Source organism: Eptesicus fuscus, chromosome 1 (genome assembly GCF_027574615.1).
Source record: "Eptesicus fuscus isolate TK198812 chromosome 1, DD_ASM_mEF_20220401, whole genome shotgun sequence".
NCBI classification, from domain to species: Eukaryota; Metazoa; Chordata; class Mammalia; order Chiroptera; family Vespertilionidae; genus Eptesicus; species Eptesicus fuscus.
In genome coordinates this window covers 11126489-11154341 of record NC_072473.1, presented here as the reverse complement: position 1 = coordinate 11154341, position 27853 = coordinate 11126489, and the positions used below count along the sequence as shown (strand labels likewise).

Here is a 27853-nt window from a genome sequence, read left to right as displayed (position 1 = left end):
TACAGCGCAGGCAGAGTTGGTTTAGCATAATTCTTAAGGACTCTAGAATTGTGGGAAGTGGTAAATTAGCATTGGATTCTACTTAAATGCACTAGCTGGATTAGCACCTAACTAGAGAGTCAGCCTATTCTTTGAAGCTTTGAAGCCAAGCATTGGCTTCTCCTCTCTAGCTATGAAAGTCCTAGATGGTATCTTCTTTTAATATAAAGCTGTTTCATCTACACTGAAAATATGTTGTTTAGTGTAGCCACCTTCATTAGTTATCTTAGCTAGATCTTCTGGATAACTTGCTGCAGCTTCTATATCAGCACTTGCTGCTTCACCTTGCACTTCTGTGTTATGGAGATGGCTTCTTTCTTTAAATCTCATGACCCAACCTCTGCTAGCTTCAAACTATTCTTCTGCAGCTTCCTCACTTTGCTCAGCTTCATAGAACTGAAGAGAGTTAGGGCCTTGCTTTGGATTAGGCTTCGGCTTAAGGGAATGTTGTAGCAGGTTTGATCTTCTACTCAAGCCACTAACATGTTCTCCATATCAGCAGTTAGACTGATCATTATCCTTCATGTGTTCACTAGAGCAGCACGTTTCATTTCTGTCAAGAACTTTTCCTTTGCGTTCACAACTTGGCTAACTGGCACAAGAGGCCTGCCTCACTTTTAGCCTGTCTTGGCTTTCAACATGCCTTTCTCACTAAGCTTAATCACTTCTAGTTTTTTATTTAAAATGAGAGACAAGAGACTCTTCCTTTCACTTGAATATTTAGAGGTCATTATAGGGCTATTAATAGGCCTAATCTCAATATTGTTGTATCTCAGGAAATAGGGAGGCCCGAGGAGTGGGCGAGAGAAGCGAGGAATGGCCAGTCAGTGGAACAGACAGAATACACACATCTATTGATTACGTTTGTCGTCTTATATGGGTGTATTTCGTGGCACCCCCAAACAATTGCAATAGTAACAATTGAAGATACTACAGATCACCATAGCAAATATAATCACAATGAAAAAGTTTGAAATATTGTGAGAATTACTAAAATATGATGTAGAGACATGAAGTGAGCAAATGCTATTACAAAAATGGCACTAAAAGACTTGTCCAATGCAGGGTTGCCACAAATCTTCAATTTGTAAAAAAAAAAAAGCAGTATCTGTGCAGTGCAATAAAGCTAAGCACAATAAAATGAGGTCTCCCTGTATAAGTAACTGGTTCACATTTTCAAAAGAAAGGAATGTGGAATAACTGGAGAAGATAGGGTCTGGAGCCGACAGGAAAAGGTACTATTCTATTTCTCCCATCCCTGACTGAGGCTTTTACAGAAGAGAGAGACTGGGGTAGGGAGAGGCAGGAAGATGGTAGGGAGATTCAGAGATGGGTCAGAAGGTCAAGGGACAGAAGGAGAGAAGGGACCCATGTTGTCATACTTGCCCAAAGATGCCACTACAGGGAGATGGCCTACAAGGTGCAAAGCAGGACCACTGGACAGAGTCAAGGGCTGAGGGAAAGAACTGGCAGGGAGCCAGGACCATAATCTGGTGTAGCAAGGGCAAGAGGGTATAGGTACTGGTTCAGATGGAAATTAAGTCCACTTACTACCTCCTCCTGCTCTTTCCAAATTTTTGTGACCATATCTCCCAGTAAGAAATATATTTAACATTGCAACCTGGTACACACAGCCATCATTTATGATTGAACTACTCATTTCACAGAAAACATTTACATTCACTACATGAAATGTAGTCTGATATTTTTTAATCTGTTCCTTTTTTTCCTTTTTAAGCTTAATGTGACCCGGTTTGCTCTCGGTCTGAAAATGCAGTGCTCCATGAAGCCTCATATGCAAAGCTCTTTCTGCCAGTTAGTTTTTCTTTTTCTATCCACCCTTCGCCATGAAAAGTGTAAACCATGTAATTGATCATGTTTCCTTTTTTGGTTTAGCTATCAGGAAACTCAAAGCCAAATTGGCTTGACCAAGCAGTCTGCGTATATCTATACAGTGGACTTATACCATACACACTGATGCTTTAACTTTCCCTGGCTCTGGTCCTTTTAACTGTATTTTTCCTGACCCTAGTTATTCATGTATTTTTGTTTTATTGCGTAAGTTCATGGGAGCTGCCACAAACCTATGTGGAAAGTGATGGAATGTGATGATAGAATACGTTAAAAATAATTGATAACCTTTAAAAATGTTTTGATTGATTTCAGAGAGAGGAAGGAAGAGGACAGAAACATCAATGATGAGAATCATTGATTGGCTGCCTCCTGCACGCCCCACACTGGCGATCTAGCTAGCAACCTGGGCTTATGCCCTGACTGGGAATTGAACCGGGATCCCTGGTTCATAGGTCAGCACTCAACCACTGTGCAACACCAGCTGGGCCATTGAGAACTTTTGATTTCAACTAAGAAAAGCTGTGGAGTAAAGTTTGCATCCTTAGAGATTTTTTCCTTGAAGTGAGAAATGGACTATATTATTTTCTTTTAGCTCTGTGATTCTCTTATTTATTTTTCTGGCCTCTGTTTATTTCAGATTATATAGAAAGCACTGCCTATCCTTTTAGTTTAGTTCTTAAAAGAAATTTACCTTAGTTGCCAAGTTAGAATTGGGTGAAATTGGTATTGGTGTAAAGGAAGGTGTCATTTTATCTTTAAACTAGAGGCCCGGTGCATGAAATTCATGCACGGGGGGTCCCTCAGCCCGACCTGTACCCTCTCCAATCTGAGAGCCCTCAGGGCATGTCCTGCTGATGGCTTAGGCCCGCTCCCCATGGTTCTCTGCTCTCTGCAGGGCTTGCCTGCTCCACACCATAGCGATGGGCAAGCAAGCCCTGCTGGGTGCTGCCTGCAGCTGCGCTTATCTGCTCCTGGGTCGCTGTGGCAACAGCCAAGCAGGCCCTGCTGGGTGCTGCCTGCAGGCCCACTTGCCTGTTGTGGGTCGCCAGCAGCTACCACCAAGCAGGCCCTGCTGTCTGCTGTCAAGCTGCACCACTGGACCTACCCCCAGGCCCACCCTGAGGTTGCCTGTCCAGCCCTGCCTGGCTCCCCTGCCCTGCAGCCGCTGAGGTCTGGCCCTGCCTCCCTCTTTGGCCCTTGAAGCAGCCTTGGTGGCTGCTGACCAGGCCCTCCCCCAGTGCAGGTGCATGGAGGCGGGTCCAGGCACCGCCGCCCCAGACCCGCAAATGCTGATGGGCCGCCACCCCTGGAGAGACCCCGCCTGGTGGCAGGGGCAGGGTCTCTCCAGGGATGGCAGCAGTGGCGGCAGGGGCGGGGTCTCTCGGGGGCCGTGGCGCGGCGCCCGGACCCGCCTCCATCCACCGCCACCGCTCGGACCCGCAAACGCTGAGGGGTCTCCCCTCAGCAGCAATGGATCCAGCCATTGAGAGGCCACCCCGAGTCCCACCTCCCAGCCTCCCGCTGCCCAATCGTGGGCATAGCGGAGTGATGTTTATTTGCATATTACTCTATTATTAGACAGGATAGGGACATTTTCACGTGCACTTGCATGTCCTAGAATGCCATTTGTTTATGAACACTATTTTTTTAAATCCTAGGAATGTCCCTTAGTCAAGTGCACTGCTTCGGCTCTGGTTCTTATCCCCGCTTCTAGCTTTACTGTCCAACCGGTTAACTGCCACCTGCAGTCTCCCACCATGAGTCCACCTGCCACCAGTGTCTTCAGAGAGAACCCACATTTATGGCTGTATTTTCCCTCTGCTCCAAACCTCCAGTCACTCTTCATGCTTCTGGATAATGCAGTCTCTTGAACTTATAGCAAGGCCAGAACCCGCCTTGCCCTGTGGTTAGTGCATTTGAAAGTTCACTGCACCCCAAGTCAGAAGGCTTTGAGGGAGGATGACATGAAGACCACCTGATGCACCTGGACCTCTTGAGAGGTGATATAGACAAGGGCGGAAGAGTTTGGAACTGAGTCAGTTTTATTTACTGAAGTTTTCAGTGAGCAAATGAAAACTAAGCAAAGGAACAAACAAAACTAGTATTAGCTCCAGGAGGAAAAGGTTTCAATAGAAAATAAACAATCCTAGTGTAGCTGGTGGCTAGGCTTCCAGTAAGATTTTGTGGTCCTAATGATGTAACCATGTGTGTTAGTTTTCTGGATCAGTCAGAACAAAGTACCACAGACTGGGGGGCTTAAATGTCACAAATGTATTCTCTCACAGTTTTCTGCAGGCTAGAAGTCATCTGTAATGACACTCTTTCCAAATAAGGTTACATTCTGAGGTACTGGGGCGGGGGGCTAGGGCATATGAGTTTTTTGGGGAAACAATTCAACCCTGAAAAACATAGAACACCGATACAACCAAAATGCTGATCTACCCATCTAAGAGGTGAGGGAAGGTAGGAAATGTGTAGAGGGAGTAAGAGAGGAGAGCAATGACTTGGGATTCCATGCAGGGAAAGCAGCAAATAATGCCCAAGAGTGAAGACATCAAGGCATATGATGTTAGCATCTTACTTAAAGACTTGGAAGCAAATACCAAAGGATCAACTAGAAGAGGTAAAAGTGGTTGCCTCTGGGGAGGGGAATTTGGGGAAGGGTGGGTGAGGTATTCTTTTTCCCAACAGACCTTTACAACTATTTGAATCTCTGAGCATGCGCAGAGTGACTTGGGTGACAAGGACCTGTGTTGCCCCTGCTGCCTGCACTGAGCTGCTCTTGTCTTCATTTGAGATGACAAAAGGAAGTGGGGACTGTATCTGTATTAAAGGTCACGCTGACAAGAAGTGAAGTCTCAGGCTTTCTGGGACCTATTTTTTTGTTTGTTTGTTTCATTCTGAAAGACTATAATAGTTACTTTTTAGCTCTTTATATGACATCTACTTTAAGATATTCAGAAGCAGGGTCTTGAGGGAGAATGTAATTTATTGCATATTTGAATTTCTTCAGAAGATGTCTACTTTCTTTTTTCTGTGTTGCAGTTATCGATTGAGAAATGAGCTAGAAGCATCTGATAGGAACTGTCACTAGGCCTTGGTGAAGTTAGTTTTTTTTTTTGGTTATGGGTACTTGTTTCATGTTTGCTTCTGTGGGGGAACAGCAGAGATAGATTTCCTCTCCTTTTTTTTCTGAAAGCTTTCATTTTACCTGTGCAAACCTTTCTCTCTCCATGTTCCTGTGATATGATGGGGAAACGAGTGCTGAAGTGGGCACTTGAGTCTGCACAGAGCCCAAGTCCTATTGAAGTCAAACCGCTTGTGCAGTGTGCTAGTCTGTTAAGTAGCAGGTAGAATGAAAGTATCAGGCCATCTGTGGAAATGATTAGAAGAAAAAAAAAAACGTGGTGAACGAGCAGAGCAGAAAAGTTAAAAGAATACTTTATGACATACAATTAAGTTGGTACTAGTTAGAAATTAATGTTCGCACCATCAGTGTACACACTTAATTGACAAAAAGGAGTCCAATTATGATATGTGGCACATCACTCAATGTACACTGAAATGCTTAGTTTAAAATTTTACACAGTCCTTGTTTGTGTAGTACTATGCCAGGTAGGGGCTAAGGGTAAATAAAAATATATGCCCAATTCCTTCTTTTAAGGAACTTAAATTTGTTTTAGAGTGGTAAGACATAATTTAAGAGATAATAAGAGTTCAAATAACAATCTAAGACAGAGACTGGCAAACTATGGGCTACAGACCAAATCTGACCTGATTTTTTTTTTAAATATATTTTATTGATTTTTACAGAGAGGAAGGGAGAGGGATAGAGAGCTAGAAACATCGATGAGAGAGAAACATTGACCAGCTGCCTCCTGCACACCCCCTACTGGGGATGTGCCCGCAACCAATGTACATGCCCTTGACCGGAATCGAACCTGGGACCTTTCAGTCCGCAGACCGACGCTCTATCCACTGAGCCAAACCGGTTTTGGCAAGACCTGATTATTTTTATAAATAAAGTTTTATTGATACACAGATATGTTTATTCCTTTTCCTATTGTCCATGGCTACGTTCTCGCAAGAGTTGAGTAGTTGCAACAGAGCATATGGCCCACAAAGCCTAAAATATTTACTATCTGGCTCTTGCAGAAACAGTTTAGTAGTTCCTGGTCAAAGACAATACTAAGTCAAAAGATGTTACAAGGCAGTGTATAATAATTAGAAATGCTTTAGTAACTCTATAGTTAGTAAGTCTGAGAATATAATGGGTGGTCTGAGACAGAGGTTAAAGTTGACCTCAAGCTATGAAGATGGAGGACATTTTGTGATGTAAGAAATAAGAAACCAGATTTCATGTATGAGAACATACATGGTGCCCTTTGGGGAAGTGTGTGGGGTGGGGTGGACCAGGACTATCCAGCCGGAATTGGGGCTGAGGGCTGGATATAAATGCAAGTGAGGTTGTCAATATCAAACCTGCACCAGGTTGAGATCCTTTGAGTTCCAGGGTCAAGAATGGGAACTTCCCCCAAACGTGCTTTCTTTCAAAGACAACATTAATTTAAAATAAATATCGATTGCATATCTGTTATGTGTTTGATCTCCAAGAGGATATTAGCATTCATTGAGGCACACCTCCTTGTGGACTAGTGAATCCATCTTTTTTTTTTTTTCATGTAGTCTAGTTCTAGGTGTGTTTAAAGAAATATTTCATTTCTCAGAGAGATTTAACCTTGAGATCCTCTGAAGGCTACAAATGCCAGGATACTTGTATGGGTAGGCAATCTCCCTTTCCATGGCAGCAATGTTATGGAGAGCCTTTTGAGAAAGGAATTTTGGAAAGAAATGTGTAGATCAGAAATGTTGGGAGGGAGGGAGGGAGGAAGGAAGGAAGGAAGGAAGGAAGGAAGGAAGGAAGGAAGGAGAAGACTCCCTCCCCTCACCGTCTTTGGCCACTACTTTGTCTTTGCCTTTCCTTTAGATTCTAGAAGTTTAGAACTTCTGTTCACTACTTTGTCTAGGTCTGCAGAGCTCCCTGCACATGTCCTTGCAGCGTGTGCTTCCACCCTCTGGATCCCAAGCCCTATGTACTTGCTCAGTTATCATAACCTTTCCACTTGCCACCATCATAACCTTTCCACTTGCCACCATCATAACCTTTCCACTTGCCACCATCTCCCCCATCCCATGACTGCCCCTCACAGTCTGTATCCGGCTGTCTTGGCACCTGGCAGGCATTGAGCTCCCTCATTCTCCTTTGATCAGTTGCTGGAGGCCACTAAGCTCAGCTCTGGATCCTTTTTCTCCTACCTGGGCACAGCCCCAGAGTGCCCATTCACTGCTTGGCTCAGGTCCTACTGGGCTCTGGAGGGGTGGTGAGGATGGGCCAAGGGGCTGTTGTCCATTCTGTTGGTCCTCAAAGCCACCCATTAATGCTCTCTCCCACTCCTTTGTACACGTACACAGACATACATACACACTGTGCAAAAGAAAATTCCATACTATGTTTTGTACTGAGCTTTTACTTTTTTAAATATATTTTTTAATTGATTTCAGAGAGGAAGAGAGAGATAGAAATATCAACGATGAGAGAGAATCATTGATTGGCTGTCTCCTGCATGCCCCACACTGGGGATTGAGCCCGCAACCCAGGCATGTGCCCTGACCGGAATCAAACCATGACCTCCTGGTTCATAGGTTGACGCTCAACCACTGAGTAACGCCGGCCTCTTCTTTTAGACTGCTTCTAAAGCTCCTCAGATGCTCTTCTCAGCCCTGAACCTCACTAACAGATGACCCTGATGCCTATGTTAGAGAAGGGGTCAGCTCCCTTGTGCTCCCTTACTGTTATATCTCTATATTGCTAGTGGAACTCTGATCCCCTTTTATCCTCTTCTTATCTAATGTCAGAGAAAGAAATATCCTTGCTTCTCTTTTCATCCTTTCCTGACTTCTCTCCCATGTTGGGCTCCTGACTGATATTCCAGTTGTTTAGCCCAGTGTTCCTGTTCCTTCAAACTCTTAACAAATACTGGATCAAAGAGCCCCTCTGTCTGAGAAAATGCCAGGTAAGAATTTATAAGGCAGACAGGCAGGCCTGATTTGGCCTGGTTTCATATTTGAGTATACTACCTGTATTCGTATGTGCAATGTAGTTATCTTCACATTTTTATCTGCGTAGCCACAGTCTCTAGAGTTTACATCCTAGAAAACCATCAATTGAAAAAACATGAACAGGAACATGGGCGAGAAAAGAGGCTTCAAATCCAGATTGGCTGGCACCTGGGATATCAGCTCCCCACCCTTGGACAAGTTATCTGGTCTCTTTGGGAATCAGATTCTTCCCAAATTAGGAACAGCAATAGGCACCTCATAGAGTGTGTGCCAATTACAATGGTGGTGTGACAAATTGCTCCAAACTTTGCACCTTCAAGCAGCCATTTTATTATGCTCATGGATTTTGTGAATTTGGACCAGACATGGTGGAGATGGCTTGTCTCAGCTCCACAATGTCTGGGGCCTTAGCTGGAAAGACTTGAAGACTGTGGGGTGACTCGACAGTGGGGTAGCTGGAATCATCTAAAGGTTCTAACACTCACATGTCGCGGGCTGGGTGACTCAGCAACAGGGTGGCCGACTAGAGTGCCTGCGCATGGGCCTTCACTATGACTTGGCCTCCTCACAGCATGGTGGTCTTCCAGGTATTCCAGCAAGTGGGTTGGAAACTGCAGATTAGCTTCTTGTCGCCCTGCCTCCAAAGTCATACAACATCCCTTCCCTGAACTCTCCTGGTCACAGTGTTCATATGCCTGCCCAAATTCAAAGGTGCAGGGCGGGAGATTAGACTTCCCCTGTTGATAGCTGGGATCACGTTCTGGAAGAGCATGACAGATGGGAGAGACTGCTGTAGCCATCTTGGGAAGTAGAATCTGCCACAGAGTGGTTGCTACAGTTTAATGATGTGATGAGGATAAAGGCACCTGGCACCCAGAAGTTAAGAGTCTATTTTCAGCCCAGGCCAGTGTGGCTCGGTTGGGCGTTGTCCCATGCCCAGAAAGGTTGCTGGTTTGATTCCCAGTCAGGACACATGCCCGGGTTTCAGGCTCGATCCCCAGTAGAGGGCGTGCAGGAGTCAGCTGATCAATGTTTCATTCTCACTGATGTTTTTCTCTCTCCTTCTCCTTTCCTCTCTCTGAAAATCAATAAAAATATATTTTTTAAAAAGAGTCAATTTCATTCAGCAAGTGTTATTATGTTCCGGCTATATGCCAGGCATTTGGCCAATGCTGGGTCTCCAGGGGCAAACACTGCAGACCTGCTCCATCCTTCCTGTAGCTTTCACTTAGTGGGTGGGGGATGCAGGCAGCAATCCAAATGTGGTTAGACCCGTGATGAGGATTCAGAATGCCATCTCCTTTCACGGAGCTGGACTGGTTGAGTGTCTGGATTTCTTTATTTCCTTTGAAGTGAGAATAAAGTGGAATTTCACCACAGTGAATGCTGGGGAAGGGTCATCTGCCCAATGTTAACGTGGACCTGCTCACTGCTGCCTTGTTAGTGGTACTTTGGCAGCCCTGAAAGGTGCCTCAGAATCATTATACCTGGAGTCTGCAAGCACCCTGTCACCCTGTTGTTCAATGTAGACTTACATTCCTCCTTTCTAAAATGGGGTTTGGGAGAGTGGTGGTGGTGCAGAGAGTCATGTAGGGGACCATCTTCAACCTTGATATGCCCCCCCGCCATTCTGATATGGGCCAGGCTGGGAGAGAGAGGCAGGCGGATGCTGCATAGGTGATTCTGATACCTGGGTGAGGAACCAATGCAATATAGATCAACATGTCTTAGATGACACTGTGTGTGTCATTCCCCTGGGGATCCTGTTACTCTGCAGCTTCAGTAGGTGTGGGTGAGGCCAGAGCCTGCTGCTGAGCAATGAGGGTGTAGGGAGTACCAGTGAGGTACAGACAGATGCTATCAAAGCTTGCCCTGCCAAATGGGGGGTTAGCTCTTAGAGAATGGTGCACTGAGGGCTAGGCAGCTGATCTACCATGCTTCAACATACATTTTAAAAATACAAATATTGCCTGGCTGGCATAGCTCAGTGGTTGAGCGTTGATGTATGAACCAGAAGCCATGATTCAATTCCCGGTCAGGGCACATGCCCAGGTTGCAGGCTCGATCCCCAGTGTGGGGTGTGCAGGAGGCAGCTGAACAATGATTCTCTCTCATCATTGATGTTTCTATCTCTCTCTTCCTCTTTCTCTCCATTCCTCTCTGAAATCAATAAAAATATATTAAAAATAAAATATAAGTATTCTGTTAAAAACCAGAATCATGATATTTTATACCTAAACAACCAAAACCATAACCTTCCTTATACAAAACTCATCTCAAGAACCTCCAAATCATAGTCTAAATTGGTATAACCAGACCCTGGCCGGGTAGCTCAGTTGGTTAGAGCCGTGGTTGGCAAACTGCGGCTCGTGAGCCACATGCGGCTCTTTGGCCCCTTGAGTGTGGCTCTTCCACAAAATACCACGGCCTGGGCGAGTCTATTTTGAAGAAGTGGCGTTAGAAGTTGAAGTTTAAAAAAATTGGGCTCTCAAAAGAAATTTCAAACGTTGTACTATTGATATTTGGCTCTGTTGACTAATGAGTTTGCCGACCACTGGGTGGGAGCATCTTCCCAATACACCAAGGTTGCAGGTTCGATCCCCTGTCAGGGTTCATAAAAGAAGCAACCAATGAATGCATAGATAAGTGGGACAACAAATCTCTCTCTCTCTCTCTCAAATTAATAAATTAAAAATTAAAAGAATTGGTATAGCCATTATGGAAAACAGTATGGAGGTCCCTCAGAAAATTAGAAATAGAATTATCATATGATCCAGCAATTTCACTTTTGGATCTGAATCTGAAGAAAATAAAATCATTATCTCAAAGAGATGTCTGCATCCCCCTGTTCATTGCAACATTATGCACAATAGTCAACACATGGAAATGGTTTATGAGTCCATTTGTGGATGAATAGATAAAGAAAATGTGGTATGTATATACAGTGGAAAATTATTTGGCTATAAAAAGAAGGAAATCCTGTCATTTCAAGAGCACGGATAAACTTTGAGAGCATTATGCTAGGTGAAATAAGTCAGAGGGGGACAAGAACTGTGTGATCTCACGTATGTGTGGATCTGGAAAAGCTGAACTTAGAAACAGTAGACTGGTGGTTGTCAAGGGCTCAGGGGTGTGGGAAATGAGGAGTTGTTGGTCAGAGTGCAAATTTCCAGTCATAAGATAAGTAAGTTCTGGGGGATCTGGTTGACAGTGGTTAACAATGCTGTAGTGTATACTTGAAAGTCACTAAGGGAGTAGATCTTATATGTTCTCACCATTACCACCACCTCAACAAAATGGTGAGTTGAAGGATGTGCTAACTAACATTATTGTGGTGATAGTATTGTAATATATAAGCATATCAGACCACTGCTTTGTATACCTTAAATTTACACGATGTATATGTCAACTGCATCTCACTGAAGCTGAAAAAAGAAAAGACATAACACATGAACAATAAAAATAAAGTTATAACTTGGCTGGAGTGGCTTAGTGGTTGAGTGTCAACCAGGAGGTCACAGTTCCATTCCAAGTCAGGGCACACACCCAGGTTGCAGGCTTGATCCCCAGTAGGGGGCGTGCAGGAGGCAGCTGATCAATGATTCTCATCATTGATGTTTCTATCTCTCTCTCCTTTCCTCTATGAAATCAATAAAAATATACTAAAAATAAAGTTATATTCTCACTGTATGTGTATATGCGTGCGCGCGCGCACACACACACACACCCCAAACCCCCCAAAAATCCAAATTCAGAATGTTCACAGAGGTGGCCTTGCAGCTCTGTCCCGAGGTCCATGCTCATAGACATGTGGTGGAGAATACACTTTGGATTGTACTTGTTGCTTTAAGTAGCTAAAAGTATATTTTAACAAAGGAGTTGGTATTAAGCATTGTACAACCTCCAAAATAAACACAGTTTAAGTTCCAGTTGCCTCAGGTTTTCTTCCCCCCCCCCTACTTTTTTATTGATTTCAGAGAGGAAGGCGGGGTGGGGAGAGAGAGAGAGAGATAGAAACATCCATGATGAGAGAGAATCATTGATTGGCTGCCTCCTGCACATCCCCTACTGGGGGGGATTGAGCCCACAACCCGGTCATGTACCCTTGGCCAGAATCAAACCTGGGATCCTTCAGTTTGTAGGCTGACGCTCTATCCACGGAACCAAACTGGCTAGAGCTCAGGATTTCTTTTAATGCATGTCATGTAGGTAGATAATCACAAATTTGTTTACTTGTGTTATATTTTACAATTATTCAAAAAATAAACTATAGCAGTAAAAAGGAAAAATAGTTTTGGAACAATTCTTTAAAAATATTTGACAAGCCGAAACTGGTTTGGCTCAGTGGATAGAGCATAGGTCTGTGGACTGAAGGGTCCCAGGTTCAATTCCAGTCAAGGGCATGTACATTGGTTGTGGGCACATCCCCAGTAGAAGGTGTGCAGGAGGCAGCTGGTCAGTGTTTCTCTCTCATCGATGTTTCTGGCTCTCTATCCCTCTCCCTTTCTCTCTGTGAAAAATCAATAAAATATATTTAAAAATAAAAATATTTGACAATAGTGCCTTTAGTAACAAATTCAGCCATTGAAACACACACACACACACACACACACACACACACACACACACAGCCCTAGCCGGTTTGGCTCAGTGGGTAGAGAGTCAGCCTGAAGACTGAAGGATCCCGGGTTTGATTCCGGTCAAGAGCACCTACCTTGGTTGCAGGCTGCTCCCTGGCCCTGGCCCTGGTTGGTGATTGTGCAAGAGGCGACTATCGATATTTCTCTCTGTCTTTCCCTCTCTCTTCTACTCTCTCTAAAAATCAATGGAAAAATATCCTCGGGTGAAGATTAAAAAAAAAAAAAAAGAAAGAAACACACACACAGACATGTACACACATGCATGCACTTTTAATATCTTGCTGCCTTTATAAAACCCATCTTCCTTTGCTGTGCATAACACGGTTAGCTGAATCCCTTGTGAAACTACTGATTGCGCCAGTTCAAGTTACACCAGCGCTATGAATTTTTTTCATCTCTCAGGTTCAGTGTAGAACATTATTCTTCTACTTGCACATGGAGAGCGTTTTAACAATCTGGAAGTATTTCAGCACGTATTTCTTCAAGATAAGGACAATATCATTTTTACATCTGCAACAATGAACAGTGTTTCCTTATCTTCAGACATCTAGCCCAAACATCCAATTATTACACATAGTTCAAATATTTTAAAAGGCATTTGTTCAAATCTGGATTTGGAAGGTCCATGCTTTGTAATTGGTTGGTTGTCTCCTTTAACCTATGTTCCCACATCTCTTTTCTTTTTCCTTTGCAATTTTTCTTTTGGTTGAAGAAACGAAGTCATTTGTTGGAAGAGTTAGTTGCCTGCAATCTGTATTTTGTTTACTGCACCTTAGGGTGCCATCTAACATATTCGTGGGCTCCCTGAACTCCTTGTAAACTGGCAGTAAATCCAGAGGCTTGATCCCCCTCAGGCTTTAGTTCTTTGTCAAGAAGGCTTTACAGGGTGGCACGTAGTTCCCATATGAGGCTCTCAAGCCTGGTGTCTCTCTTTTTGTAATGTTAACAGCCGTTAGTGACCATTGCCCAGGTCCTTGATTACATTAGAGGTTGCAAAATGTTGATTGTCTAATTCTCTCATTCTGTCTTCAATTATTAGCCAGAATACTCCTATGAAGAGAAACTTCTCCTCAGAGTCTGTTGCTTATTCTGAATCCATATGGGAAAGGCAGGGCAGATATTTTATTCTTTTTTCCTTAATCCTCACCACAGGATATTTTCCCATTGATTTTTAGAGAGAGTGGAAGAGAGAGGGAAGGACAGAGAGAAACATCGGGCCAGGAAGGAGCCTGCAACCACAGTATGTGTCTTTGACTGGAATCAAGCCCAGAACCCTTTTGTCCGAAGGCCAACACTCTATCCACTGAGCCAGACCAGCTAGGGCCAGATATTGTATTATTTCCCTTGATTTACCAGTTTTCAGAATAGTGAGTAGGTTCCCTAGCATCCTCCAAAGGTGACCATTGATTTAAAAAAAGATATCACTATGAGCCCAGCCAGGGTGGCTCAGTGGTTGGGCATGACTCATGGCTGAGGGTCAACCTATATGAACCAGGAGGTCATGGTTTGATTCCCCATCTGGGCATATGCCTGGTTGCAGGCTCAATCCCCAGTAGGGGGCATGCAGTAGGCATCTGATCAATGATTCCCTCTCATCATTGATGTTTCTATTTCTCTCTCCTTCTCCCTTCCTCTCTGAAATCAATAAAAATATATTTAAAAAATAAAAAATATATTTTAAAAAATAAAAAGTATCACTATGAAACATAGACCACATAGCATATCAATTCGAGAAGTCAAATCTATTTGATGTCTTTCAATCCAGTTATTCTTACTGATACCCTTTGTGGCCAGTGGGAGTCTTTTCTCATTCATTTCTGAATTCTTTTGACATGACTCTGTGAGTCTTTGATGGCTTCCTTGCTTTGACAAGGAAGCATTTCTTGAGTGCCTGATGGGGCCATGCAGTTGGCTCAGCACTCAAGGGAGAAAAAATGCATTGTGCAAAGTGACTTTTAAGAGGCTCTCAAGCTTCAGTTTTAACCTTTCCTTCTGCTTTCCAGGGGCTCACACTTGGGCAAGATTGTTATGCCTAGGCCCTAGGGGTATAAATGAAGCCTGAGCAGGGACACTGAATCAGGGAAGGCAGTGAGGGCTCACTGTGGTTTCCTGTCACCTGCCTACTTTCTCTCTTTCTGGACAGTTTCTTGTTAACCGAAGGCCATGCAGTGACTCAGCCCTCACCACCACCTCCCCCCACATCCCCACTGGGCAGACTGATCATGGTTTTCTGTGGAATTGTTCTTCACTTCCCTCATTTTGACCTGGTTCCCCACTTTTCTAAGCATTCTTGCCTCTTACAGCTGATTCAGCTTAGCTACACTGAAATCAACAGCAAGGTGTTTGCCTTCTTTCATTCATGTCCAACGCTAAAGCCAGTTCCCATCCACACCCCATACTATCCTCGAGGAAAGCCAAAGCTGTGTTCTGTTACTGTCTTTACAAAGTTTGTTGTGCTATAGGGCTTTGTGAGTTTATTTTGTGTAAAAGCAAACCTTTAGATACCTTATTCATGATTAAATGTGTTTTAACGATCCATGTAATATCTGTCAAATAAAACTGGTTCATGAAGTGAGGTGTGTGTGTGTGTGTGTGTGTGTGTGTGTGTGTGTGTGTGTGCAATGTCTCCTAATTATTTTACTTCACATAACCTCTAATTAAACTAATACAGAGTATAAGCAGATATTTAACCATTTCTTCTTCCCTTTTAAAGTTTGGTTGGCCTAAAACGTTTTGGGTCTTCTCACTGAATGGGGATCACCTGCTAACTTAGGTTCCTATCTTTGAGTCTGAGAGCCAGGCTATCATTATAAAGTGAGGAAAAAGAATGCCATTTCTACTTATCCTCAAGCCATTTCATTACTTAAAACCATCAAATATGTATGTAAAACAACATTCATGTCCTTTTTCTCTTCTACACAAGCATGTCTTTAAGTGGCTAAATTATTTTGACTTAACTGACCTTTTATTTATTTATTTATTTATTTTAAAATATGTTTTTATTGATTTCAGAGAAGAAGGGAAAGGGAGAGAGAGAAACATCAGTGATGAGAGCAAATCATTGATTGGCTGCCTCCTGCATGCCCCACACTGGGGATGGAGCCCACAACTCAGGCATGTGCTCTGACCTGGAATCCAACCGTGCCCTCCTGGTTCATAGGTGATGCTCAATCACTGAGCCATGCCAGCCTGGCACTTAACTGACTTTTTATTAAATTGGTTTTCTAAGATGCAATTTATTTTCCTTCCATGTTTATTGTGTAGGACCATTCTCTGTTGGATTAGTCAATGATAATCAATTGTTTATTTTCTTTGCTAGTCCCCCCCGCCCCTGCAAATCATCTGCACACTTTCTCTGTGCTTTCTTTCTCATTGAAAAAGTCTTCTTCTGGCCCTACCTGGTTTGGCTCAGCAGATAGAGTGTCGGCCTGTGGACTAAAGGGTCCTGGGTTCGATTCTGGTCAAGGGCATATGATGGGGTTGGGGTTGCAGGTTTCATCCCCGGTATGGGTGTGCAGGAGGCAGTCAATCAGTGATTCTCTCTCATTATTGATGTTTTTCTCTCTCTCTCCTTCTCCATTCCTCTCTGAAATCAATAAAAATGTATTTTTTTTTTGAAAAAGTCTTCTGGCCAGGCTATTTTCATCCAGTCTATCTAATGTACATTTTTAAAAGAGCTGTGCATTAGGTTTGCAGGGGTTAATTTTAGTCAGGAAGTATTTAATAACTCATTGTTCCTGGCTCCTTGGGTGAGGCCCTGGTGAGGCAAAGGCTTCTAAATGCAGGCTTTGAGGGACTCAAGCCCCAGGCTTTGTGAAGCACTTCCCCATTGAGGGAGCAGATGACGCAGCCATGGCCCTGCATCACGTCCTCATCTTTGAGAATGCCCCTCTGCTGTCAGGGCCAGTGGTTGTGGTAGAGGTGATAATAGAGTCAAGGCTGATTGCAATAGCACTTGAGCGGCTTGGACCTGTGGACCATACTTGTTTTGTGACTAACTGGTCATGCTGACCTTTGACTTTCCCTAGGCTTCAAGTCGAACAACCAGTCTTACATTTGAACTGCATTTCACTGTGCTAAGGGATAAGCTATGTTTTGGGGATACTTTCTCAGGACAGGCACTCAATCACTAACATTTATTGAGCCCCTACTATGTGCCAGACGCCAGGCGACGGGGAGGGAATGCTTAGATCTTTTCTTTAAAGGTTTCCATTCCAAGGGGCGGATAGGGAGGGCAGGCACAGGGAAACCCTCACAGCACAGCATAAATGCCTGTAAGACTAGTGGCTGTCGTTTATGGAGCAGCTTCCATGTAGAGGAGTTTATAGGCATCATCCCTCATCTTTGCAATGACCCACTTGGTAGATCGTCTCCTGATTTTAAGAAAATGAACTCAAACAAGGTATCTGGCCCCATGTCACACAGCTACACACAGCTAGTAAATGTTTAAGTTAGAATTCACTGCCAGGCCTACCAGGCTTCAAAGTCTGTGTTCCTTATCCTATACCTTGTGTCCTCCATAAAGCTGCATAGACAGAGGTGATAAGAGGGGAGGGATGGGCTGCAAAACCCAGGTTCCTTGGACTATTCTAGAAAGCAGTATGACAGGAACGTCCTTTGTGCTGTCTGAGGCAGTCAGTGGTGGGCCTTTTTTTTTTTTTTTTTACCTCTATCACAGCTGGGTTTGTTATTTCTCTTCTTTCTTGATTATCTCTTTCCCCGTTTCCCTGATGATGCCCATTTCTGGGAGCTGTTACCAGGCCTGCTACAGACATCATTTAGCCCTGCAAGAAGCCATTTCTGCCTCCTGCCCAGGGAGAGAGTTCAGGTGCAGTGCCTCTCTGTTCACTGGGGTCTGTGTTCTGAGCTTGTCTTCCTTGGAGAAGCTGATTTCAGTTTCTAACAGATTCAGGCCTGAGGAATGGCCCCCTTGTTGGTCTGGTGCCATTTGGTATGTTTGTGAAGACACCAAAGGAAAGCATGGTGTGACAGTCAGCTTTGTTGGACTTGAAGGTGCCCGCAGGGCCTGGGAAACTCAGGTCCCCAAACACTCAGCCCTAACATCACTGGGGAAGCATGGGATGTTGAGAACTGGGTGTTCTACAGACCTGTGTAGGGAAAATCTGTTTTTTAAAAAGTTGGTGCATGAATGTATCCATTAGGGTTCTCTGGTTGCAAGCAACAGAAATCAACTCTCCTTTAACTAAAATAAGGAAGAGGACTTGCTAGAAGGCTGTGGGATGGTTTACAGGGTGGAAGGGAAAGCTGGAGGATCAGGTTGGGGGAAAGATGGCAACCACACAGCCCCAGGGATCAACAGCTCTCCTGGGAGCCCTGTGGGGATATCTGCCGCAGACATTTCACCTTCATCGTGTAGTCGTGTGTGCTGATGGGAGATATAGTTGAGTTCTGTGCTAGCAGAGGGCAGGGAGTTTTGATAGTCCCAGCAGACTGTATCTCATGGGACAGGGAACATTCCCTCAAATGGTGCCCCTCCCTGAATGGGGAATGGTCTCTCTTTGGAACACAAACACAGTCAACCACCTCAATAAGCAAATGTTGGCATATATTCTGAAATAGATATCACATAGAATTTTTATTTGAAAAAATCTATATTGATGTATAAAATTCTACCAATTTAAAATGTACAATTCAATGATTTTAGCACATTTTTAGCATTGCGAAACTCTCACTACAATGCAATTTTAGAACATTGCCATCACCTCCTGAAGATCTCTAATATCCATTTACAGTCAGTCTCCATCCCCACCCCACCCCTAGGTAACCACTGATCTGTTTTCTCTTCTCTTTAGATTTGAATACTATAGGTTATTATGTGTTCCTGACTGGTGTAATTTTTTCTGGGTATTTTGGAAACTATGTTATATCTGAAAGAAAAAAAAAAAACCCACACCACAATGGCAGGGAAATCTGTATCTCACTGGTCTCAGTTTTTCTTCCTTTTCATTTTAGATGTTCCCTTATCTCACCTGGACTGTCATTTGGGAGAGCTTAGTCCTAGTCTTGATGCTACCATTGCTTAGCTCTCACTCTCTCTAAGCCTCATCCAGGGAACCTTCCAGGCCCCAGTTCTTCATCTGTAAAATTTTAAAAAGGATTTGACAAGGTTAACTAATGTTCTTCCTATCTCTTTCAGCAATCATGATCTTTCTTGGTGAAATCCTTTTTGGCGAAAAATTCCTCCTGATTTTTATATGCTGTCTTCAGAGGACTGGAACAAAACATTAACATTAGAAATCTAGCCTTTAAAAATTCACAAAATGAAATAAGTGTAAAAGCAATTTGTATGCAACATTTATACTTCTGAAATTTTTAAAGCTTCAGACTATACTGTGAGGCTTGCAACATGATCTATACATATGCATGGACCGAGGAAATTAATTGGCAACTTTCATTCTCCTTCATGCTTTCCAGTTTATTCAAATATTTATGGAGCCAGACGTGATGCCAGGCAAGGGGGGCGGGATCCTGAAAAAGATATGAGCTTGTCCCAGATGGAGCTTACAGTCTGACTGGGTTGAGCCACCACAAACAGCACCAAGAGCCGTAGGAGAGAGGAAGTACCGCTCAGAGGCAGGGAGGGGCCAGGTCACCCAGCAGGGCCTCAGAACCACCATGAGAAGTTTGCCTGAGAAGAGCTTGGCAGCTGGCTTAGCCAACCAACAGTTCAGAACCACCCATTTCACCTTTGTGGGGAGGAGACATTTCAGCAAGTTTGAAGGTAGAGGTTGGAGGTCAGAGGTCATAGATGGGGGTGGTTGAAGTGTTCTGCCTCTCGGAAGCAGATCTCTTATCTCCTCTGGCTCCGTCTCTTTGCACACACTGGTTAACTGTGGCTTCGGCTGTTGCATTGACAATACACGTAGAAAACTTGTGGAGGCTGGCTTCTGGCACGGCAAGCAGCTGGAGGGTGATATTTTTCTGAAAAAGAGACGTTCTTAAGTTTTATAATTTATGGTGTCTTTAAATATGGGATTTTGTTTACTGTTGCCCTAATTATACCTCTGATATATTCTGTTTAGCTTAATGTTTTAATTTTGTGCTCACTCCCAGAGGTAATTGCCCAAGGGGTACCATTAAAAAAATCACAGGTAATGCTTTATCCTTGCCACAGATACCTGCAGCTTCCTGCAGCCAAGGAAATGGGTTTGGGGGACACAGACTTTCTCATGGGCTCTCGTGAAGATTTTGAGTGTGTTTGTGCAATGAAAGGCCTTGATCTCCTGTTTGCCAAGTATTATTCTGAACCATCTCAGTCCAATATTAATATAATACAGTATGGGATGACTTAGATTAATTGTAATTATAAACACCATCAAGCAGTTGATATGTGAATAGTTAAATCTCCACTCCCTTCCCTTGCACACACATTGACACGCAAAAAGAAATATAATACAGCCACATAAATAATTTCAAATGTTTTAGTAGCCACATTCATAAAGTAAATAGAAACAAGTGAAATTCACTTGAATATTTGACTTGCATATGTAAAATATTATCATTTCAACATGCAATCAATATAAAAATTAATGAGATATTTTACATCCCTTCCCCCCCCCCCCCCGCAATATGTCTTTCAACTTGCTGTGTATTTTACAACACATCTTGATTTGGACTAGGCAAACTTCAGGTATTTGATAGCCACATATAGTGGACAGCAAAGCCCCGGACCTGTTAGAAGCTTGCAAGAGATACAAAAAAGAGCCCTTAGGAGAGACATAGCCTCATGATTTATGGGCCATACATAGGTTTCCTCCTCTTAGACAAAGCTGATATGCAAAAATTCATCTTGACAGGAAAGGTAAAGCAGGAAGTGATTATTCATGTTACAAAAGAATTAACCACAGGATCCTTTAAATAGCAAGCTCCCTTAGTGCACTGAAGAATCTGACTCAATTTGCAAAAATGTGATTGACACTTGGCATTTTAGTAGCATTTTTTATTGGGCAGAGAACTATCTGCCATTATGAAATGCAAGTTGAGCAGTTGATTTATTAAAGCTTCATTGAGCACCTATTACATGCCATGGGGGCCATGACAGAACTAAGGATGATTCATACCCAGAAGGCATTTAGAAGCTCACTGGGAACCTGAGACTCAGTTCAGCCACCACAATGTGGAAATGTCTCAATGCCAGGGGCCAGAGAAGCCTGGGGGTTGGAGGAGCCAGGAGGGTGATAAGAGGTAGCCAGAGCCCAGCTGGGGCCAGAAGGCGGTCAAGGTGCTCATGATTACTTAAGTGTCAGGGAGTTTAAAGAAATAGTAAGTCAGGAAAGACTGCTCAATAGTTATTAGGAAGACTGAAAAATTAGGCAGCTGTGTTTTATCCTGGAGTTCCCAGTCCCTAATCCCCAGCCTCACTCATAGCAGGCCTCAATTAAGGTGTGACCTTGGGTTTATGGAAAAAGGGAGAGTGAAGGAAGATCAGATGTGTTCTCTCCACTTTGCAACAAAAGGCAGCAGCTGTTGACTTCTTAGTGACCATCTTCTTGAAGCAGATTCGTTGTCCTCTTCCAGTTTTGCCTTGGCGAAGCCCACATACAGAATGGAGAAAATGAAACTTGCTGTTTAGGAAAGAAGAAGCAAGGTTGTGTTCTGGAAGTTGATGGGGTTCTGAGTCCTCCAATGTACACAGGGTTCAAGTTCAGATTGAACCCTTGTCCAGAGTTCTCCTTAGCTGCCTTCCTGTCCTCCCTCTTCTCCCCAAGGCAGGTCCCACGTGCCTCTTTTCCACTTCCCAGGATCTTCTGTCCCCATCAGAAAAGCTATGAGCTTTCATCTCCAAGTGCTCAAATGGGGTCAGCTGTGGGGAGCTTAGATCAGAGTTCTAAGCCCTTTCTTCTTTTTCTTCTTTTTTTTTTTTCATTGCAGCTTTTTAAAAAAATTCTTTATTGTTTAAAATATTACATATAGTATTACATATGTCTCCTTTTTCCACCATTGACCTCTCCCCAGCCACCTCCACCCTCAAGCCCTTTCTTGTTTAAAAAACAATACCTGTTATTAACAAAATAATTAATTGACGATCTCTACATATGAATTTATTTATAGATTATGTGCATATATTACTATACTAGTTGATTGAGAAAAGCCCAAAAGAAGCTGCTAAATATTTATTATTAGGTTTAGTGACCTTTTGGAAAACATAAGATTGAGTATGCATATCTTTCAACATTGGTGAAAAAGTGAAGGCATTTGTCTTGATGGTTCAGGTACATCGTTTAAAATATCTTGCTAATCTCAATACTCTGCTATTCTACTTAGGTAATTGACACCTGTATCGAGGGTGGGGAAAAAAACCCATATTACAAATTGTCTTGATAATTTAGAGTTTTGGTCATCTCCCTGTCAGATCTGATTGGCTTGTCCTTGTGTTCACCTCCCCAAATGGCTGCCATTTTCTTGTCTGTTTGGTCACATGTTGAGTCTTGTCTACTGTCCCTACTTTCTTTTTACAGATATTTTCAAGCCTCTCATCCATCAGTGAGAGTGATTTTAGTTAAAAGGGGTAATAGCCACAAAGGGGCTTTATCAAGAGGCCTCACAACCCTGCGGGGTACCCCGTGGAGCTAATAGCTGGCGCTGGCAGCCATCCTTGTTGAGGAGTGCCACTGTCCCTCAGGCTGCTCACTGCCCTTGGAACATGCCCGACTGCCTGACCTAAAGGCTGGATGAAGGAGCCAGTGTCATTGTGCAAATTGAATATTAGAGTTGTGTTTTTCTTTTTTTGAAATTAAAATGAATAGCTGTTCTAATGTTTGTGTTTTTTTTTCATTGTGTCAACTCACCCCTGTAGTGAATGCATCCCACTTTTGAGAGCACTGGCTCAGCAAATAAGCTTTACTGAGCTTTGGGTTCTTTAATGGGAAGATGGGCATCACAATGTTGTAAAGATTAAATGAGATAATGCAGGAAAAGTGTCTGTTCCATAAATAACACTTACTTAGTTCTGTAATCTTAGTTCTGAAGGCAAAACTTCAATAGACCCATGTCTAGGTAATTTAAAAAGGCTGGTTTTCAACTGACCTGGTTTAGGTTGTTCTTATGGCTCCTTTTAACCGTTAGGGAGCAGAGCATGGCACAAGGAAATTGGAGTGTTTCTGCCTTTGTACTTGTCATGTTGATCTGGAAAGGTTGCCTTGTGTATGCTCTGTTGATAAGTGATGAGAGTGATTCACAAGTCAACTTGATCCTGGGCAGATTGATGACAGCAGAGTTGGCCAGCTAATTGTAGAATGAGAAAATAATCTAGGGAAGGAAATTACACTTTTAGTTGCTTATAAACTGTCTGGATTAGCTGACATTATGAGTGGACAGATGAGCACATCCGTCTGGATGGGGAGGGTCTTCTGATCCGGAAGCACTTTGGGAATTTATCCCTAATGGAAATGCAAAGCCCCTTTGGTAGGGGGAGCCCACTTACCTACCAACATTTTCCCTGAAAAACCTACCCCCATTTATTGGATTTTTAAAAGTTGTTTGTGCTTTTTTGTCTCCTATTGAAGAAATATTTGCTAAACCCAAGATCACTAAGATTTTCTACTATGCTTTCTTTTTTTTCTTTCTTTCTTTTTTTTTTTTTTATAGAGAGGAAGGGAGAGGGATAGAGAGTTAGAAACATCGATGAGAGAGAAACATGGATCAGCTGCCTCCTACACACCTCCCACTGGGGATGTGCCCGCAACCAAGGTACATGCCCTTGACCGGAATCGAACCTGGGACCCTTCAGTCCACAGACTGACGCTCTATCCACTGAGCCAGACTGGTTAGGGCACTACTATGCTTTCTTATAAAAATTTTACAGTTTTAGTTCTTACATTTAGGTCTGCAGTACATTTTGAGTTCATTTTTGCATATGTGCTTCCTAGAGAGCTTATTTAACTTTCCCCTTTTCCATTATTTTACTGTAATTTCTAAGTTGCTGATTCACCACTTGGAGTTTTACCTATTTTTTCCTTCCCTTGTATTCATTCATTTGCTCTTCATTCATTCATTCATTCGTTCGTTCGTTCGTTCGTTCATTCATTCATATTAAGCTGCAAATGAAAAGGACAGGAGACTGATAGAGATGGGTGTGAGGTGAGGCCCAAAGTCTAGATCAGTGATGGCGAACCTATGACACGCGTGTCATGACACGCGTAGCCATTTCTGATGACACGCGGCCGCATGCCGAGGATGAAACATTTGCTGCTCCTGAGGATGAAACATTTGCGACTAGAGTCTTGGAGTTAGTTTTTTCCTCAAAGTGACACACTACCCGAGTTATGCTCAGTTTTTTGGCGAAGTTTGACACACCAAGCTCAAAAGGTTGCCCATCACTGGTCTAGATAATTTGTATAATCCACCTATGGAAAAATTAACCAGCCTCTGGATTGGTTAGCTCTGCTAATCTGCATTGGTGCTTTGTCAACAAGATGACCCATCTGTATCATCCATTCCTTCCACCCATTACCAATTATAAAAACTCACCATCAACCGGGAGAACAATTTAAAGGGGTATTACTGGCTGGGAAGCCATCTGTTGAAAGGGCAGTTGTGGCTGCAACTGTTAGCTGTCTGAAACATTGTTTTGGCCAACGAGGCCTCTGTATTAGCTGTCTTTATGCGTGTCATTGCTAAGAGATGGGCATAGAGTGGAAAGTATGATTGCCCACAGTTTCCACAACCTTAGCCTTGGAGAGGGAGGAGGCACCCAAGAGCCAAACTCACACCTGTTATCTGCTATGTCCACACTTGAGGAAATGATGCTGGACTCCCTCTGGGGGGCACAAATGTCGTTGGCCTTCTGTCATTGTGCAGTTTCCCCTCTGAAGCCCCTGCTGGTCCTGAGACTTGCTGGCCACTGACCACAGCCCAGTACTTTGTGGTTTCTGTGCTACAGGGTTTAGCAAAGATTTCTTCGACCAAAATCACCTCACTGTGTGTGGTCCTGTTATTTTAATTATTGGTAGAGGGGAAATCCCTTTAATATAACTTTACTGACCTTCCAGGGCTGCTGAGCCTCAGACTTCTCCAACACCCTATCTAAGGTGCTCTCTCTCTTTTTTGTCCCTGTTCCTTTCTTTCAGTGGAGGCCATAGTGGAGTTTGACTACCAGGCCCAGCACGACGATGAGCTGACTATCAGCGTGGGTGAGATCATCACCAACATCAGGAAGGAAGATGGAGGCTGGTGGGAGGGACAGATCAATGGCAGGAGAGGTTTGTTCCCTGACAACTTTGTAAGAGTGAGTACAAAGTGAAACCCTTTTCCTGTCTGCTGTGTGGGCTCTACTGACCAAAGCTGTGGGCTGAGGAGAATTTCCTGGGCTCTTAGGGGACAACTTGACAGCTGGCCCTCTTGTGTGCTATTAAGAAGACCACAAATAGCTTTGCCTAGATAGCTAGGAATACCTGTTTTGAAATCACTTTCTGAAGGCCATAATGTTCTCTTTCCAAATTGTGTGTCACTTAGAAAATGCTAGAAAAATAGAAAGCTTTTAAACTGTTTCATTTATGTACTTGTTTATTTGCTTTGATGGTTTAAAGCAGTGATTTTCAACCGGTGTGCTGCAAGAATTTTTAAAACATGCAATACCTGACTATTTAGTCAGGGGCACTGACTGACCTCTTTTCCCTTAGCCTGTCAAATAAAAAAATGGCAACAGCTAATACAATAGCTGCCTGGCATGAATGAATGAAAATTATACCAATTTTTTTGTCAGATCAGCAAAAAAAATTATATATTTTTTGGTGTGCCACAGAATTTTAGTAATTAGTTTATGTGTGTCATGAGACAAAAAATGTTGAAAATCGCTGATTGAAAGGGATTTTACCCTTTTCCATTCCATTCAAAATGGGGTGAAACTAGTTTTGACTACTTAAGTAGCAATCAAATGAGATGCAGAATTCCAGTTATACTGTTTTTCCGCCTTTGTATTCATGTTGCTTTTATGAAAGGATCAATATTATTTTCCTTTCCCTCATTGTGGCCATGCAGCATTGAATAACATCTATTTTTTCAGTAAGATTTTGAAAATTTGCCCTTTGCCAAAGTCATCTAGCGGTAATTACAAAAACTGTAGCTCATTCATATTAAGGACTCTAAAAAAACAAAACATGGAACAAACAAAACAAAAACAGTCTCATAGAAACAGAGACAAAAGGGGTTGTTACCAGAGGAGAGGGAGGGGCTGGGGGGCTGGGTGAAAAAGGTGAAGGTGAATTAGTCAAAGAGACTGATAATTTTGCATGGTGACAGATGATTACTCGAATGTGTGGTGATCACATTGTTAGGTATAAAAATGTCAAATCACTATATTGTACACTTGGAACTAATATAACTAATATAATATTGTATACCAATTGTACTTAAATAACAAAATCCTAAAAAAATAAACGATATACTGCACAGTTGTAAAAGTTGAAATTGGGCAAAAATAGGGACCTGGAGGCTGGCTATGGGACATCCTACGAAGGTGTAAAAAGTCTCTGTACCATAAACTTCCATGTAACAGTGGAGAACACCGGAATGTTCTCAGTGGGAAGGGCTGTGTGAAGATATCCCCAGGGCTCCTGATGTAGTTTCGGTGATACCAGACATTGCTTAAGACCTGAGGCTGTGGGGGCAGGTGGGAGGGGAACTGGGTCTAGAGATGTAGGTGCTCCCTTCAAAGAGCCTGGAGGGCTCTATGGGACGGTTTTATGGAAAGGGGTTGTTGAATGAAAAACAGTGGTGTGACCCAAGCTTCCAACCCCTGGGTCCTCTCCCTGGACCCACCCCCAGTCTAGAGCAAATAGAAACCCAGTTTAATCTTACTTCAGGATCTTGTGTGATCCTGCTAACATTCCTTCCTCTTCCTCCTCCTCCTCCTCTTCTTCCTTCTTTGAGCTTTGTTGGTAACGTGCTGATAAATCTTGCTTTCTGTTAACAGTTATGGGAATATAAACAGTTTTTTTTTTATTGGACTACAGCTTAACCAAGCAGCTCTCTCCCATTTTAAGAGTAGGAAAGTATTACATTTGGGCCACCATAGATTGACTGTTGTTGTGTGAACAGGGGTGAATTCTTTTGCCCTTTCAAACAAAAACTCCAATTTGGGGACAAGGACTGTCCTTGAAGGTGAGCCAAATTCTAGGAGGGTTTTTCCTAGATCAAAGGGAAAAGCTTGGGGTAAAGACAAAGGAGGAAGAATGACAATGGAGGACCATGGGGAAGAGAAAGGAGGATCTGGGGAAAAAAGAGGACTCTGAGAAGGAGGGGAGGAGGACCGTGGGAAAGAGGGGAGGACTCTAGGAAGGAGACTTCCCTCAGGGCTTAAGGCGAGTGTACCTGCTGTAAGCATTTGTGCAGGGCAGTGGCACCAGGGCAGGGCAGCGCAGGAAGAGCCAGGCAGGCTTGCTCATGGAGCACTAGGGAACAGAAGGGCTCCTTGCTGTCAAAGTGGGGCCTCCCTCCATCCTTCTCCCCCTTCTTGGCCTCATGCCACCTCAGTGGGCTGCTTCCCCATTGCTTCCTTGGGCTTTGGTCAAAGAGAAGCTGGTGGGAAATGGCAGGGAGGGAGGGAGGCTAGCCAGGACAGGGGTTATTCTCCTGGATCCTTGCCCTGGAGTTCCTTTGGTCTGGCTGTGTCCCTTGGCCAGACGGTAGATGCTTCCATCAATCACCATCCACATTCCTTTCTTCTCAGCCCTGCAGGCATGGGCAGCCCTTGTTTCTAGCTCTGGCTCCTGCCTTGGAGTTTCTCTGCACCTCATCCACTTTGTAAAAGTCTCTTTATTAATCCCGCCTCAGATTACCTAATTCAAGCGTGCCTTCTGCTCCCTTGTTTGAGCCTGACTATCACATCAGGCCACTCTGAGGATTAAAGGAGACAGTGTGTGGCTGGCCACTTACTACGTGTGCACTCTCCCCTCTCCTCTGGCCCAAGTGCCTTGCTGTTGCCCAATCACTTGTCATCTCACCTAGGCTAGAGCACTTCCAGTGAGGGGAAGTCATGCGCTTCGGAGATGCTCCTTCTTCCCAGGCCAGAAAGGGTGTGGCAGGAATGGCTAGAGTTGTACCTCTTTATGGCTGTCACTTTTGGCAGAAAAAGAAACGTCTATTCTTTCAGATGGCTGAGTCTATCTGCAAATCTTCACCCACTGGGAATGTTTTAGGCCTATTATTGAAAATCTAGTAGGTGGATGCAGTGGAATGTA

The 27853-nt window shown here is 43.5% G+C and overlaps 1 protein-coding gene across 1 annotated transcript in view; it reads left to right on the top strand.

Moving 5' to 3' along the window:
• SH3KBP1 (SH3 domain containing kinase binding protein 1) overlaps positions 1-27853 on the top strand; it is a 339627-nt gene that overhangs the window by 35096 nt on the left and 276678 nt on the right. The window contains exon 2 of the mRNA XM_008154559.3: positions 24743-24900. Coding sequence (XP_008152781.1) covers positions 24743-24900 — 158 coding nt within the window. The remainder of the gene's footprint in view (positions 1-24742; positions 24901-27853) is intronic.